General features: G+C 39.6%; 1 protein-coding gene across 1 annotated transcript; it reads right to left on the bottom strand.

Annotated features, from left to right (window-relative positions):
• Positions 1-1,042: 1,042 nt before the first annotated feature.
• LOC306884383 (prosaposin-like) lies at positions 1,043-11,462 on the bottom strand. The gene is made up of 14 exons (XM_079440197.1): positions 11,318-11,462; positions 8,310-8,443; positions 8,149-8,223; positions 7,945-8,070; positions 6,932-7,114; positions 6,619-6,762; positions 6,455-6,511; positions 3,855-4,007; positions 3,504-3,596; positions 2,786-2,963; positions 2,537-2,700; positions 2,070-2,150; positions 1,876-1,983; positions 1,043-1,772 (listed from the first exon to the last, which is right to left on the bottom strand). Exons 1-14 carry the CDS (start codon positions 11,349-11,351, stop codon positions 1,737-1,739), a joined length of 1,566 nt encoding a protein of 521 aa, XP_079296323.1. The 5' UTR covers positions 11,352-11,462; the 3' UTR covers positions 1,043-1,736.
• Between the last annotated feature and the right edge of the window lie 1,173 nt (positions 11,463-12,635).

Raw genomic sequence — 12,635 nt, 5'->3', positions numbered from 1 at the left:
CAACAAGACAACAACCCCAAACACACCAGTAAGCAAGCAGCATCTTGGTTCCAGACCAACAAGATTAATGTTATGGAGTGGCCAGCCCAATCATCTTAATCCAAAAGAAAACTTGTGGGGTCACATTAAAAATGCTGTTTCTGAGGCAAAACCAAGAAATGCTAATGAATTGCAATCGTCCTGGGCTGAATGCAGATGCCAGACTCCATGCAACAGATGTGAAGCAGTTCTCAGAAACCGTGGCTATACAACTAAATATTAGTTCAGTCATTCACAAGAAAAATAAATCAAGCATTTTTTTGTTAGATTTTAAGCATTTTGAATGTTTGACTTTGCAAAGAAAAGTGCAGACAATGCTTTTTTTTTCCCCCCCCTTTTCTTCACTTTCTGTAAAGTAATACATTTGCAAATTTTTTCTTAATGTTCTGATTTAGAATACAATGTGCAATGTTCCCAATGCATTTGCGTGCATTGAAGTAAAAGTTAAGGATTTTGAGCTTTACTCACTTTAACATTATTTTGAACACATCTGTATATAGGCGGTCTGTATGAACGGTAAAACATGAAAAATTACATCTATAAGTGAAGGCTTATAATAGACCCTACTCTTAAAAGTAGTCCTTCTTGGACAACCAACCAATCAGTCTTCAAAAGACCGCCTTACCTAGCAATGGGGTCAGTCCCGCCTACTCACCAAGATAACTTTTGTATTTTCCCCCTCGCTCAGAGTTGGTCCTGAATCACTTTTAAAGCGAAGACGCCTAGTTAGAAATTAAGAGCTCCGAGAGGATTCTTAGAATATACAGGCGCTGATCTTTAGGATTCCCACTGAAACGACCGAATTTAGAAATCTCAGAGCAACAGTAAATGGGATGGGTTAAGCAAACTACATGATTGGAAAAGTACAGTTTACATCACCAGAAAGACATTGAAAATTACAAGGTCAAAAACTGTTTATGCTCAAGTTTCATACACTTTACAAAAAAATTTAAATTCCAGAACTGATTGATAAGGGGTTTGAAAAACTTCTGAAACCAGAGAATGGGGTTGAAGTTGGTTTTATTTAAATTTTTTAAAAACAAAAGGCTCAGTCTAAACAGTGTGAAGCACAAGGATAAAATCTGACATTTAGGTAGCAGTGACCGATCAATCAGTTAGTGGGATCAAAAGAATGTCAACATCACTTCCCCTTCAGATCATTAGACAAAAACAGTTAAAGAATTGACTTCCATTAGGACCAAAAGTGTCACCCATTAAAAACAAAGATTTAAATCACTGGCCTTGCAGGTGCATTTGCAGTTAGAGAGGGAGGCAGGGATATAAGAGCAGCCAAAGCATTTCATCTTCATTCTCAGGGGTCTCAGACCCCCTCTTCTGATAAAGGCACAATCTATTTCCATAAACTCATGCCCTGTGCATATTTGAAACCAACATTGTACAACTAAAAGATTACTTCTAAAAACAAGTCCCAAAAGAGCGCAGAAAGTTCTGTTTCAGTGCAAGTATTTCCCATACATCTACACCTGCCATTCATATCTCCCTCCAAACCCCTGCCCCCTCAAAATACATGTCCTTGCAGTAAAAGCTTTTCCCCTGAAACAAGGCTGTTAAATTAGCTGTGACAGTTCAATTTCAAATGTCACTTTAAAGAAAACAAATATTGATTTCGAAACAAAAGCAGCTCTACAGCAGTTCTCCTTTAGTTTCCCAAGATTGTGGAACGCTCTGCTCATCCTTTAGCTCCACACGTGACGCCTGCAGTGATCCAAGGCCTGCAACACAAACTTCATTTACATCACATCCCGTTTTTGATGTGCAGTACAACATTACTCAAAACAAAGTGGTCTTCTGTAACCCCAGAAAGACGATACTCACGTTACAGCGAGAAGCGGTCTCCACGTTCTTACACCAGTATGCTGGACCCCAGCTGCACTGCTCCAATCCCAGCAGCTTCTGCACTGCCTCGGGACATGCTCCCAGCTTCTACACACAAAACCCCCAAACAAACTCAGTTAGGGATCATCATTTGATCACATGATTTGAGCTGGAGAGTGCAGAGTAATTCTTACCATGCAGACAAAGTCAGGATCCAGCGTCTGGAGCAGCAGCTGCACCAGAAGAGGCTCATACTGCTCAACGAGCTGGTTACACTGCAGGAAGGAGAACACACACTTAGACCGATACACACCTATACAGTTGAACCATTTCCTACAGGAATGGAGTTGTCAGATTGAGTCCATTTCTAGAATTCAAACAGTAAACTTGACTTTGCTTGATGTAAGGCTACACAACATGGGAGAGAGAGAGAGGAAAAAAAATAAAAATATATACACTATATGGTTAGTATTAGGGTTTGTCAGTTACTTACATGTGCTTACTATAATAATGACAAACTATGCATAATTACATGCAACGCAACAAGGACACCTTAGAATAAGGAGTTACCATACAACATTGCATTTCTGTTGTTGGATGTATTAAAAACATGAAGTATGGCTGTTAGATGGGTGTCTGTTTACTGCAAGCGTGACCCTACCTCATCTCTGACAGCGTCAGGTAAGAAGTTGCAGACCTTCAGCACGGCTTCCTCGATCTGCGCCTGAGTGGCGTTCTGCTCCAGGATCCCATCCACATAATGCACTGCCATCTTACACACGTCACAGAAGCCGCCCGCCTCAAATTGTTGCTGGTCCATTACAGCTGCAAGAATAAAGCATTAAAAAGTGTATCACACACCTAGAAAGAGGAACAAATGGAAAATTAGTGAAGCATTATCAGCACTTACAGACATGGCTGACCCCACTGCAGAGAGCGAGGAAAGAGCAGATGGTTTTGGGATCGGCCTCCTGCACAAGCAGTTCAATGATGGCCTGGCCGTAGGTCTCAATCAGGTCCTTGCACTGAGCAGTGAGTGTGGAGGGTAAGATGTCACAGACTTTCTCCACAGCCTGCACAATCTCTTCCTGAAAAACCAGTCAGCACACATTTAACAGGGGAAACTCATATCAAGTTCTCCATAAAAATCTGAGCGCGAAAAAAAAAAAACAAGTCAATGTAGCTCATCCAATTAGACCTTGCCGTCAGTACCGTTAATATTGAAGTGCAGTTGTACAGTGGAGTATTGTTTTTAATTCAAGTATTTCATAATGTGAAGCCGCTTCTGCACTGTTGCAAGGCTTATTTTATCTAATAATGTTGTATATTAGAGTTCGAGTGAGTCGCATCACAACTAAAAAGAGAAAATCCAATGCAAGCTATTGTTTGCTGACTGGAAACAGCATGCATGCATCATCCTTTCGTATTTATTTACTTTCTCTCTGAATGGAGAAGGCCTTATTGCATCAGTCCCACCTGCAGCTATGTTTGTCTCACTGGCTTCAATCGATCTTTACATCTAATTGATGATGAAAACCCACACATTTCAACAGATTCAGACCAGACAGGTCCTTAAGTTTTTACTGACAACCAATGGAGAATCAGTTATTTTACATGTGGCTTCTTACCTCAGATGTGTGATCCTGAATCATGCCCTCAATTTCCTTCATCATAAACTCGCAGATGGCACACTGAGGAGTGTCGCGTACTCGCACCAAACTCTATCAAAACAGAAGCACACGCATCAGGGAAACATCCTGCATTTTTACGCCATAACAGCTGACCACATTTTAGAGTCATTCAATTAATTTACATTCCTTTCGACTTCTGCTTTGACAAAGTAAAATTTTCCATTTCTTTGTTTACACGTCACTGGTTCATTTAAGAGAAAATAAAGTCAAAGTCATTTTAAAATGCTCATAAATGATAAACTACCAAATACACAGACTCGAGTGAAGACCGAAGCTATGCTTTCGTACCTTAGCAGGCTTGCTTTTGACAGGCGTTTCGAGTTTGGTTGCAGGGAACAACTTCACAGCAGGGATTGATTTGGCAGGCATCAGCTTCTCCATGCGCACAGATTTATTCTGAGTGGCACAGAATCCAGCACGAGAGCAGATGTCCTTGGGTTGCTGCAGAGGGATTGCAGACATTCAGTGACTAACACGTCACCAGTTACACAAAATAAAGGCAGGATGAGCATGCACTGACTAATACGTTTATGCACCATCTTCCTGGGTGACATCATGCAGCATCCATTGAATCACTTCTCGGACTAACCAATTACCCTTGAGCTGCTCCATCTCATGCCCACAGCATCCAACATCACCCTGCTGCCATGCATGCAAGCACAGGATGTGCAAGTATGAGCTGAGTGGCAAAAGCTAGTGGTTCAATTAAGACCAATTCATCCAATTTAACACTTTATAACAGCAACATGTTTAAAGTAAAAAAGTTTGAACGCGTGCTCTCAAGGTGAAAGTTGTTCGTTCCAATTCCAAACAACAATTAATCAGTTCCTTAATGATTCAGTTAGTGATGCTTTTAGCACTGACACAAACCTAAAATACTTTTAACCGATTTGGTCACTGAAGGAGTTAATTAAAAACAGATTCAAACCCACAGCGTCTTTTTGACCAATTCATTCAGAATAACAGTCTCAAGAGCAATTTGTCTGCAATACAAACACACTGACAATGTTTTAGTTCTGAGCAGCAAGTGAACACAATGGAAAGTATTTTAGCTTGCTTCTGAATGGAATTCAGAAAACTGTTAATGGAATTCTATATGTGTGGGGAAGAATGTCGACAGAACCAAAATAGCATGGAAATTTGGTTGGGTAAATTCTAGAAAGCTGGTTATACAACATGCGCAACAAGTAAAAAGATAACCGCAAATTCTGGTTCCAAAGTCACCCTACCGCCATTTCGGAGAATATCCACTGGACGGAAACTGCGTATGCTCTTCTGTGCTAGACGCATACCAGATGTGCCGTTTGGGTTTAAATCAAAGCGTAAATATATGTAGAAGACGTATCCGTGTGGTGTGGACGACATGGAAGAGTGTACAGTTTGCGTTCAGTAGATATTCTCCAAAATGGAGTTACGCTGACGTGGAGGAGACAAACTTTTGAATAACGTTTCTGGACCTTGATCGTGTAACGACCCTTGCCGTCTATGGAGGGTCAGAAAGCTCTCAGATTCCAACAAAAATATCTTAATGTGTTCCGAAGATGAACGGCGGTCTCACGAGTTTAAGATGACATGAGGGTGAGTAATTAATGACAGTTTTAATTTTTGGGTGAACTAACCCTTTAATGCCAAGAGTATGGGGTTTATTTGACAGCAACTTTAACTCTGCTTTCTGAAATATCCGTTATTTTGGTTGTTGAATGAAACAAGTAGCCAAAGAAGAGTCTGTACAGTTTCAAGCCTACTCCGTAGTTTTATGGGTGATTGAGGTCATGCTAATGGATGATCGTTCTGGTACTACATCTACACAAAACCCTCAGTGTTAGGGCTATTTTAAGAGTGTGAGTGACTAGTCTAACAACAGCACAGATTAGCAATGGTCGGTTGCTAGATTAGAAAACAGCACAGGCGATTAGCCACATGACAGACAGAAGCTAGGACGAGGCTAGCAGCTCAGAAAAACCTACCTGCTCCTGAAGACCAGAGCAAACAAAACCACAAGAGGGAGAGAAAAAGAGAAAGAAAATGAAGGTGGGTATAAAGAATGAGAAAGAAAACAAGTGATTAGAGTTGTGATTAAGCTGGCACTGGCAGAGTATTTTAACAGGAAAGGAATCAAAAGTAGCTTTGTTCACTTTACTGACAAAATCTGCAACAAGCTCTTCATATTAAAGGGGTCATATTTTAATAAATGCCCCCCCCCCCCCAACGTCTACTCATAAAATGTTACTCATTTATGCAGCAGTCACATCAGTTTATGAACATGTGTCACCATCTTTAATACAAACCTCAGTGCATGTGAAATGAGATACAGCTCTGAGCTGCACATTTACTCATGAGTTGTGGACTTGAACAAACCAAATAGTTTAACTGCCTTATCCTTCAATGATTGTGCCAAGTATCTGAACCAGCTGTACAGTTCAAACAGAAATGATCAGGCATCCTGTTAGAAAAACTACAGCCTCATTTATAACACTAGGCTCCTTCAGAGTCTGCAGGTGCGTCACAAAGCCAGGAACAGCAGTGTTTGACTTACTCGCATGTCACTTATTCCAAAACGGCAGAACCAAAGGATAGCTATAATACTCTACTTCCTCTTTAATGACTGGGTGGACCACATTTCTGAACATCAGACTCACATTGCCAAACATCATTCTCAAGCTCACAAGTTTAAATTAACTTTTTTTACACTAGGAAGGAAGCTCCGAGTTCTGGAATTTATATAATGTATGATATTGTACATTAAAATTTGACCCCTTTAAAACTCAATGTGGTGTGCCACGAGGAGAGAAACTTAAGCACCCATTTTGGTAATGGAGGATGGAAGAATGAAACAGCTGAAATGCAGACACATAAGACATCAAAAAGAAGAGATTCAAGTCACTTACCATAGACATAAGCTGTTGGAAGACCAGTGGTCCATACTGGCTGATGTACTGCTTGCACTGAAGAAGAAATGAGAGATAAGACCACCAAAATTGTCTCGCATACAATGCACAAAGCATGGCATCTTTACTTTGAGCACACAACACTAGTAAACTCATGTTCTCACCATATCAGACATGCCAGGTCCCAGCAGCTCACACTGGCTCTCCACCCGTGCAAGCAGAGTGTTGAGAAATGAGGAATTGGCTTTGGCTTCCTCCTGAGTGTCAGAGATGAAAGTAACACAGTCCTGGCACACATCTCCACCAGTCTGCAGACAGAAGAGAACACCAATCAGTTAGGAAACATACAGGATGAGACAGATTATGCACATTTTAATCAGAAACAAACAGTGAAACCATAATAAAATATCAAGTTCAACATTTGAGTCTCCATGTCCCCCCTCCCCCCCCTTTAAAACACAGGTGTAACAGCGTCACCTGTTTGGGGGTTTCCTTCTTGGTATTCTCTTGAGGGTAGAGCAGCTGAGGGATGTTCAGCAGGAAGGGGTTGACACGCTGGGTTAGGTCCACCTTAGGGATCTCATTGGACATGAGCTGAGCCAGAGCTACCTGCTGGGACACACACAGGCCCATAGCACTGCACACCACACCGGGGTCACCCTGCGAGGTGACAGGAACACAGAAGCATTGTAAAGCATGATACAAACCAATAGGGTCTGCAGCTGAATACATTTCCCCCTTGCTTCAGTTCTTTAAAGACGACTGTGGTTGATGCTGTGAATGACAGATGAGGCTCTATGGGAAGGAAGAGCCTATTACACAAAGGCTGCTTTGTGGATAGCTAACCATCGTCGCAGCACTTGTCCGGTCTAGTCAGACCAAAGCATTTAGTCAGTTTGAGTAATTAAAATTAGAGGGCTTAGTTTCAGACTTCACCCACCAAGATAAATTTTATTTCATGATTGCAGATTGACAGTGAGTGCAACGTCTCCAAATTGTGGTTTGATCAATTCTTCACCAGCATGTTTGAATGTCACTGATGTGTGGCTTTTACAAGAGCACAAATTGCTAAAAATCAACTATTTGGTGGGAAGTAATGAATATTCTCTACTGTAGCACTCTATAGTTTAACAGTCATACCATGACTTGCGTCATTTAATTATCAGCATCAAATACGTTCATAAGTCCTTATGATTCTGGTGTAAACAGGCCTTAAGGAGAAAAATGTTGTCTGGGCTCAATATGCCAAGATGACTCATTATGCCTTATGATAAAAATCTATATAGTTATTTAATATTAATTTTGGATTGGAAACACGCAAACTGTTCATTAAGCTTGGAACAGAATGTGCCTTTCTGCTGCTAAAGACCTTGGGTTTGGTGCATGGTGTGTGTTCAGTAACGACATTTCTAAGCTTTTAAAATCAAACTAAAAGGGGAATTGTGTTACTGAATTAGTTAAAAGGGAAGGGAAGCAAGTATCCAGCTCACCAGCTCTCCTTCGATGATGCCCATCAGAATAGGGAAGTAGTTGTCAACGATCTCCTTACACTGGTCAGCCAAGCCCTCGTCTGGGATCAGCTGACAGGCCTTCTCCATGTATCCAAGGAGTTCACTCTAGAGTCGACACAAGAATTTGGACTTTGGCCTCCCATAAAAAGTACTCAAAACTCTATTGCTATCATGTCAGCATACCTCAGTGGCATTGTCCTTCAAAAGCTGTTCCACCACCATCAACACCTCTTTGCACAGATCACATGGCACAGATTTCTGCAAGAAAGGAGGTTTTATACACTTAGAGCTCATGAATTATGCGCTGGCATACAAAAGCACTTCTGAGAACCAGGTCAGCACACCATCTGAGGCTTGTTCCACACGTTCTGTTGGCAGTGTTGGACAGCACCACAAAGGGACGCAGTCTTGACATTCTGGCACCAGTAGGGGGGACCGCGGGCACACTGCTCCGTACCCAACAGGGGACTTGCCACGGCTAGCAAGAAACAAGAATATAGGTTAGATGTGTATAAAACAGCCACAGACATGTGATGGCCCAGTCAAGTCAGCAATTACACAGAGCAGTACCTCATTTCTTATCTAACCAGAGTTCACACGGCTCATTTTAAATAAAAAAGTAACATTACTGTTTATTGTGGCCACTGAATAAGGAAGCACCATCTATTCAGCATTCAGAGTTAAATTTTTCTACAACCAGGTGACCAATAACAGGTTACTGAAGTGTCTTTTCTGTGATTCGTGACCAAGACCGACGACCACTGTAGAAGACGCATGATAAAGGAGATTGCACAAGCTCCATTGAACTCCAAATCAGTTAAATTTAAGCAACTCAGCTGCCAAAACATGAAAACAAAACACTTTAGTCTTTCACAATCAGACTTTCCACACAGAACTGGTACTGAAACCATTAAGATAGCAGAGCAAAGTTGCTTTGCTTTATAGACTGAAAATGGATAAGAGGGATTTTTTTTTTTTTGAAGAACCTGCTAGTGTGTAATGTGTGGAAAGTCCCCAAACCTACCAAGAGCCAGTTAATATTGATGATTTAAGCGTTGTATTCGGTGAGATCATTCTAAATTAAAACTTCCCTGAAATGAACGGCCAAACCTGCACTGAACAGGCTCACAGTCTTGCCTAGAGCTGATAAGAAACTACGACAGTTTCACAAACAGGCTGGCATTTTTAATCAGTCATTTTTGAAGAATCATTCCCCCTTTCCTCCCAAACGTATGCAAGGCATTCCATATTTGCAGGCAATATCATCTGACTTCAGACACAACCACTGACAAAAACTACAAGCTCAAGCAGTCTTATGACCCATTGTCTGTTTCCACCTGCTCAGCATCAACCTCCGCAGCTGACGGTTTAAAAAAAAAAAAAAAAAAAAAAAAAAAGACATGTTGGCAAATCTCAGATGCAAGAGCAAGTGCATTTTACCAACTCACTGACGGTTTTAATGTAAGGAATTATGACTCCGTGATACCGATTTTTTTCCTTCCACCACTGAGTCAAAAATAAAACTGTGCCATGACTAAACTTTAAACACATCTCTAAAGAACTGAACTCTTAACACACAAGCAGACAAAGCACAGTACGCTACTACCAAAAAACACAACCTTCTGTTAAACCAGTAAACTTTCACTTCTGTTTTGCCACTCCATATCGAGTGTCAAAACCAAGGCAGAAACCACCTAAATAAGAGCATAAAGTGAGAGTGCAGACACTAAAAAGATTATGGGAAAGCTCCATGCCATAAACCTATGGCCCAACCTATGATCCTACAAACAATAACGCACTTACATTTTACCAGCACTTCTGCTAAATACTTGGAGAACAAGGCGCCTCGACAATTACTACTAGACAGAAGACAGGCAATTGAACATGGGAATGGGTAGTTTCAAAAGCATGTAAAGAAGTGACAGGAACATTTTTCTAATTCTGTTATATCTGTGCATGAACTGAGAAGGAGTTTAAACTACACTGGTTCAAAGGATTCCATTGGACTTAAGTGAACTGCAAAAAGCTAAAGTTATAAGTACAAAATTGACATCTATTCAGTAAACAAAAACACTTAGTTACATTAGAAATTCTTGCCAATATGATCAGACTACCTAAAATGCAGAAGCGATTCCAGCGATGTGTCATGAGCAAACCAAAGAATAAATTCACATACTCAAAATAACACTACACTTTAAAGACACGCTCAGGGTCTAATTGGCCAACATACCAAACTGGGACAAGGCTTCCTCTTTTGCAATAATGTCAATGGGAAGTGAGACACTATGGTTGAGAGGCATGTGTGGTTTGTTAAACAATTTTTACTAGCCCCAGGCTGCGAGACTAACCTCACATACAGACCAACATATGAAAGGCCACCTCTATGCATTCACAAGCAAACATGTCTGCAAAAAAAACAATCCTTTAACAAAAAAAGCCGAAGTGAAATTGTGATAGTAATGGCAAATCCTAAAGAGGAACACAGAAGAGGATGTTGAAACTACAAATGTAGCAAAGGATCCAATCCCTGGAAGTACGAAGAGGCGTTATTTTGAAGCACCAAGCAACCTGGAGACAAATTACGCATATAATTAATCAGACGCCAGACAAAAGAAATCTGTAATGGATAAAGAGCCAGACAGGGTTCATCTGCGTTAGAGAAGCAACATTCATTTAGAGGTTGTCTCAACATTTAGACCTCGATCACAGAAAGAGATAAAGCTGATGAAATAGTCTTCATCGATCAAGCACGAGATGATGATGGTTACATAAAAACTGATGCGTCATGACGCGGAAACGATTCGCATTAAATACAAATGAGATTTGAGTTCAAGAAATACATGAAGAACTATAATAGATAATCAAATAACCCAACCGTTTCATACTAAATATTCGCCGACAGATAACTTAAAATAGAGAGTCATGTTAGACCAGTCAAAAACATGTAACAAACATGCATGTGTATGAAAACATATACCGGCTAAAAACAACTCATTTTAAAGAATTTTTTTTTTAAAGTCATGTGACTTCTTATGGGCGCTGTTGTATTAAAGAGAAAGTTAGTTAGCGTTATCCAGTTAGCACAACACTCCCACACGCGACAGATTGACTAATAAACAAATCGGGAAAACAATATTATTAGTCACTTTCAATATATAAAAGCTCATTCTGTTCAATAAAGCTAGAATAGATCATGTTAGGCTGCGTCTCTATTTAGAGATAATATTTGCATTTAAGCGGGGCGACTGTGAGTAACCTAGTGCTAACGTTACACGACATGTTTACCAAACACTTCATTACGCACCTCTCATAACGAGACATCAGAAATAACGCGAAGGCCGAAATATATTACCTGTGGAGATGAACAGCAGCGTGAGAAGCATCATGACTCGAGAAAGGCTTGTCTCGAAGCGCAGAGTCGTGTTTTGAGTCTCGTCCGTGTCGATGCTGGAGCTGTTTATGCTGCAGTGACTCGCCTGGGTCTCGTGACGAGGCTTTATGCTGATGAGCGCGCGGTCAGCTGACTGCTGCGCATGCGCGCGACGGAGGACAAACACAAAGCTCTTATCGTTTGAACTTTGCATTTTTTGTTGTATTTTGGAGTTTTACACGGTATTGATGAGATTTATGTCTTCCTTTATACATAACTATAATAGCTATAGAGTTTGGAGTCAAAAGCCCAATTATACAAATATATACAATATTATACAAATATTATACTTTTTGTCCTGTTTCAAAAACCTGCCCTTCAATTAATATTTAAATATAACCGTATTTTCTATAGATTTCTGGGTTAAAAAGTGTAAGTAATCAATTTCATGGATTGTTGTTAACATGAATAAATTAAGTTCAGTTTGTGTTAATAACTATTTTCCCTTTTGAAAGATAGTTTATTAGCAGTTTTATTTATTTTTGTCACTAGTTGTGCCATGAAATTCTTTGAAAGTAACTTTGAGGATAGATACCATTATATATGAATATAATTTCAACTAATATACATCAGAGTACCATGGTGTTACTATATCTAATACCTTCCAGCTTTATCTATATTTAAAATGCACTTAGAACCCTTTGTGTGTCTTTCTACTTTTTATAAGTTCTTCTAAACAATACTTCTTGTATGTGTTTATTATTTGTATTCTGCTGTTTCTTTGTTCTTATGTACTGAGAAATGATTATGATGCCTGTTTTGCATTGCTTGAATAAGGTAAGAAGATAATATCTTAATGTTATAGAACTGGCTTACATGTGGTTCATTCCTAAATTTAAGTTTTCAGCAATAATTCTAAACTGTAGATTGTGATTTTAACTTCATTACATATTAATGTTTCTTTTATCTAAAATTGCTTTGACTACAGCTTACCCCAAAATAATGATAATACTCAAATTAACTGTAAAATGTTACATGACTCTAAATATTGAATATATAAAGTCCATTAAAATACAAACTTTTGACATGTTGGTAGATGGAAGATTTAAAAACAATGTTTTTATATATATTTTTGGACACCTCTTTAATTTTAACCTATTTATATAAGGGACTCTATAAGATTTATTAATAAATAAATAAAGAAACACCATGAAAGAAGAAGCCGTAACTCTATAATAATCTCTGTAAGACAGATGAGTAAAACCACTCACAAGAAATGAGACTGAAAAACAAATAAAGG

The sequence above is a fragment of the Barbus barbus genome (genome assembly GCF_936440315.1).
Source record: "Barbus barbus genome assembly, chromosome: 18".
Classification (NCBI taxonomy): Eukaryota; Metazoa; Chordata; class Actinopteri; order Cypriniformes; family Cyprinidae; genus Barbus; species Barbus barbus.
The sequence above is the reverse complement of the archived record's forward strand: the minus strand, read 5'-3'. Positions and strand labels throughout refer to the sequence as shown.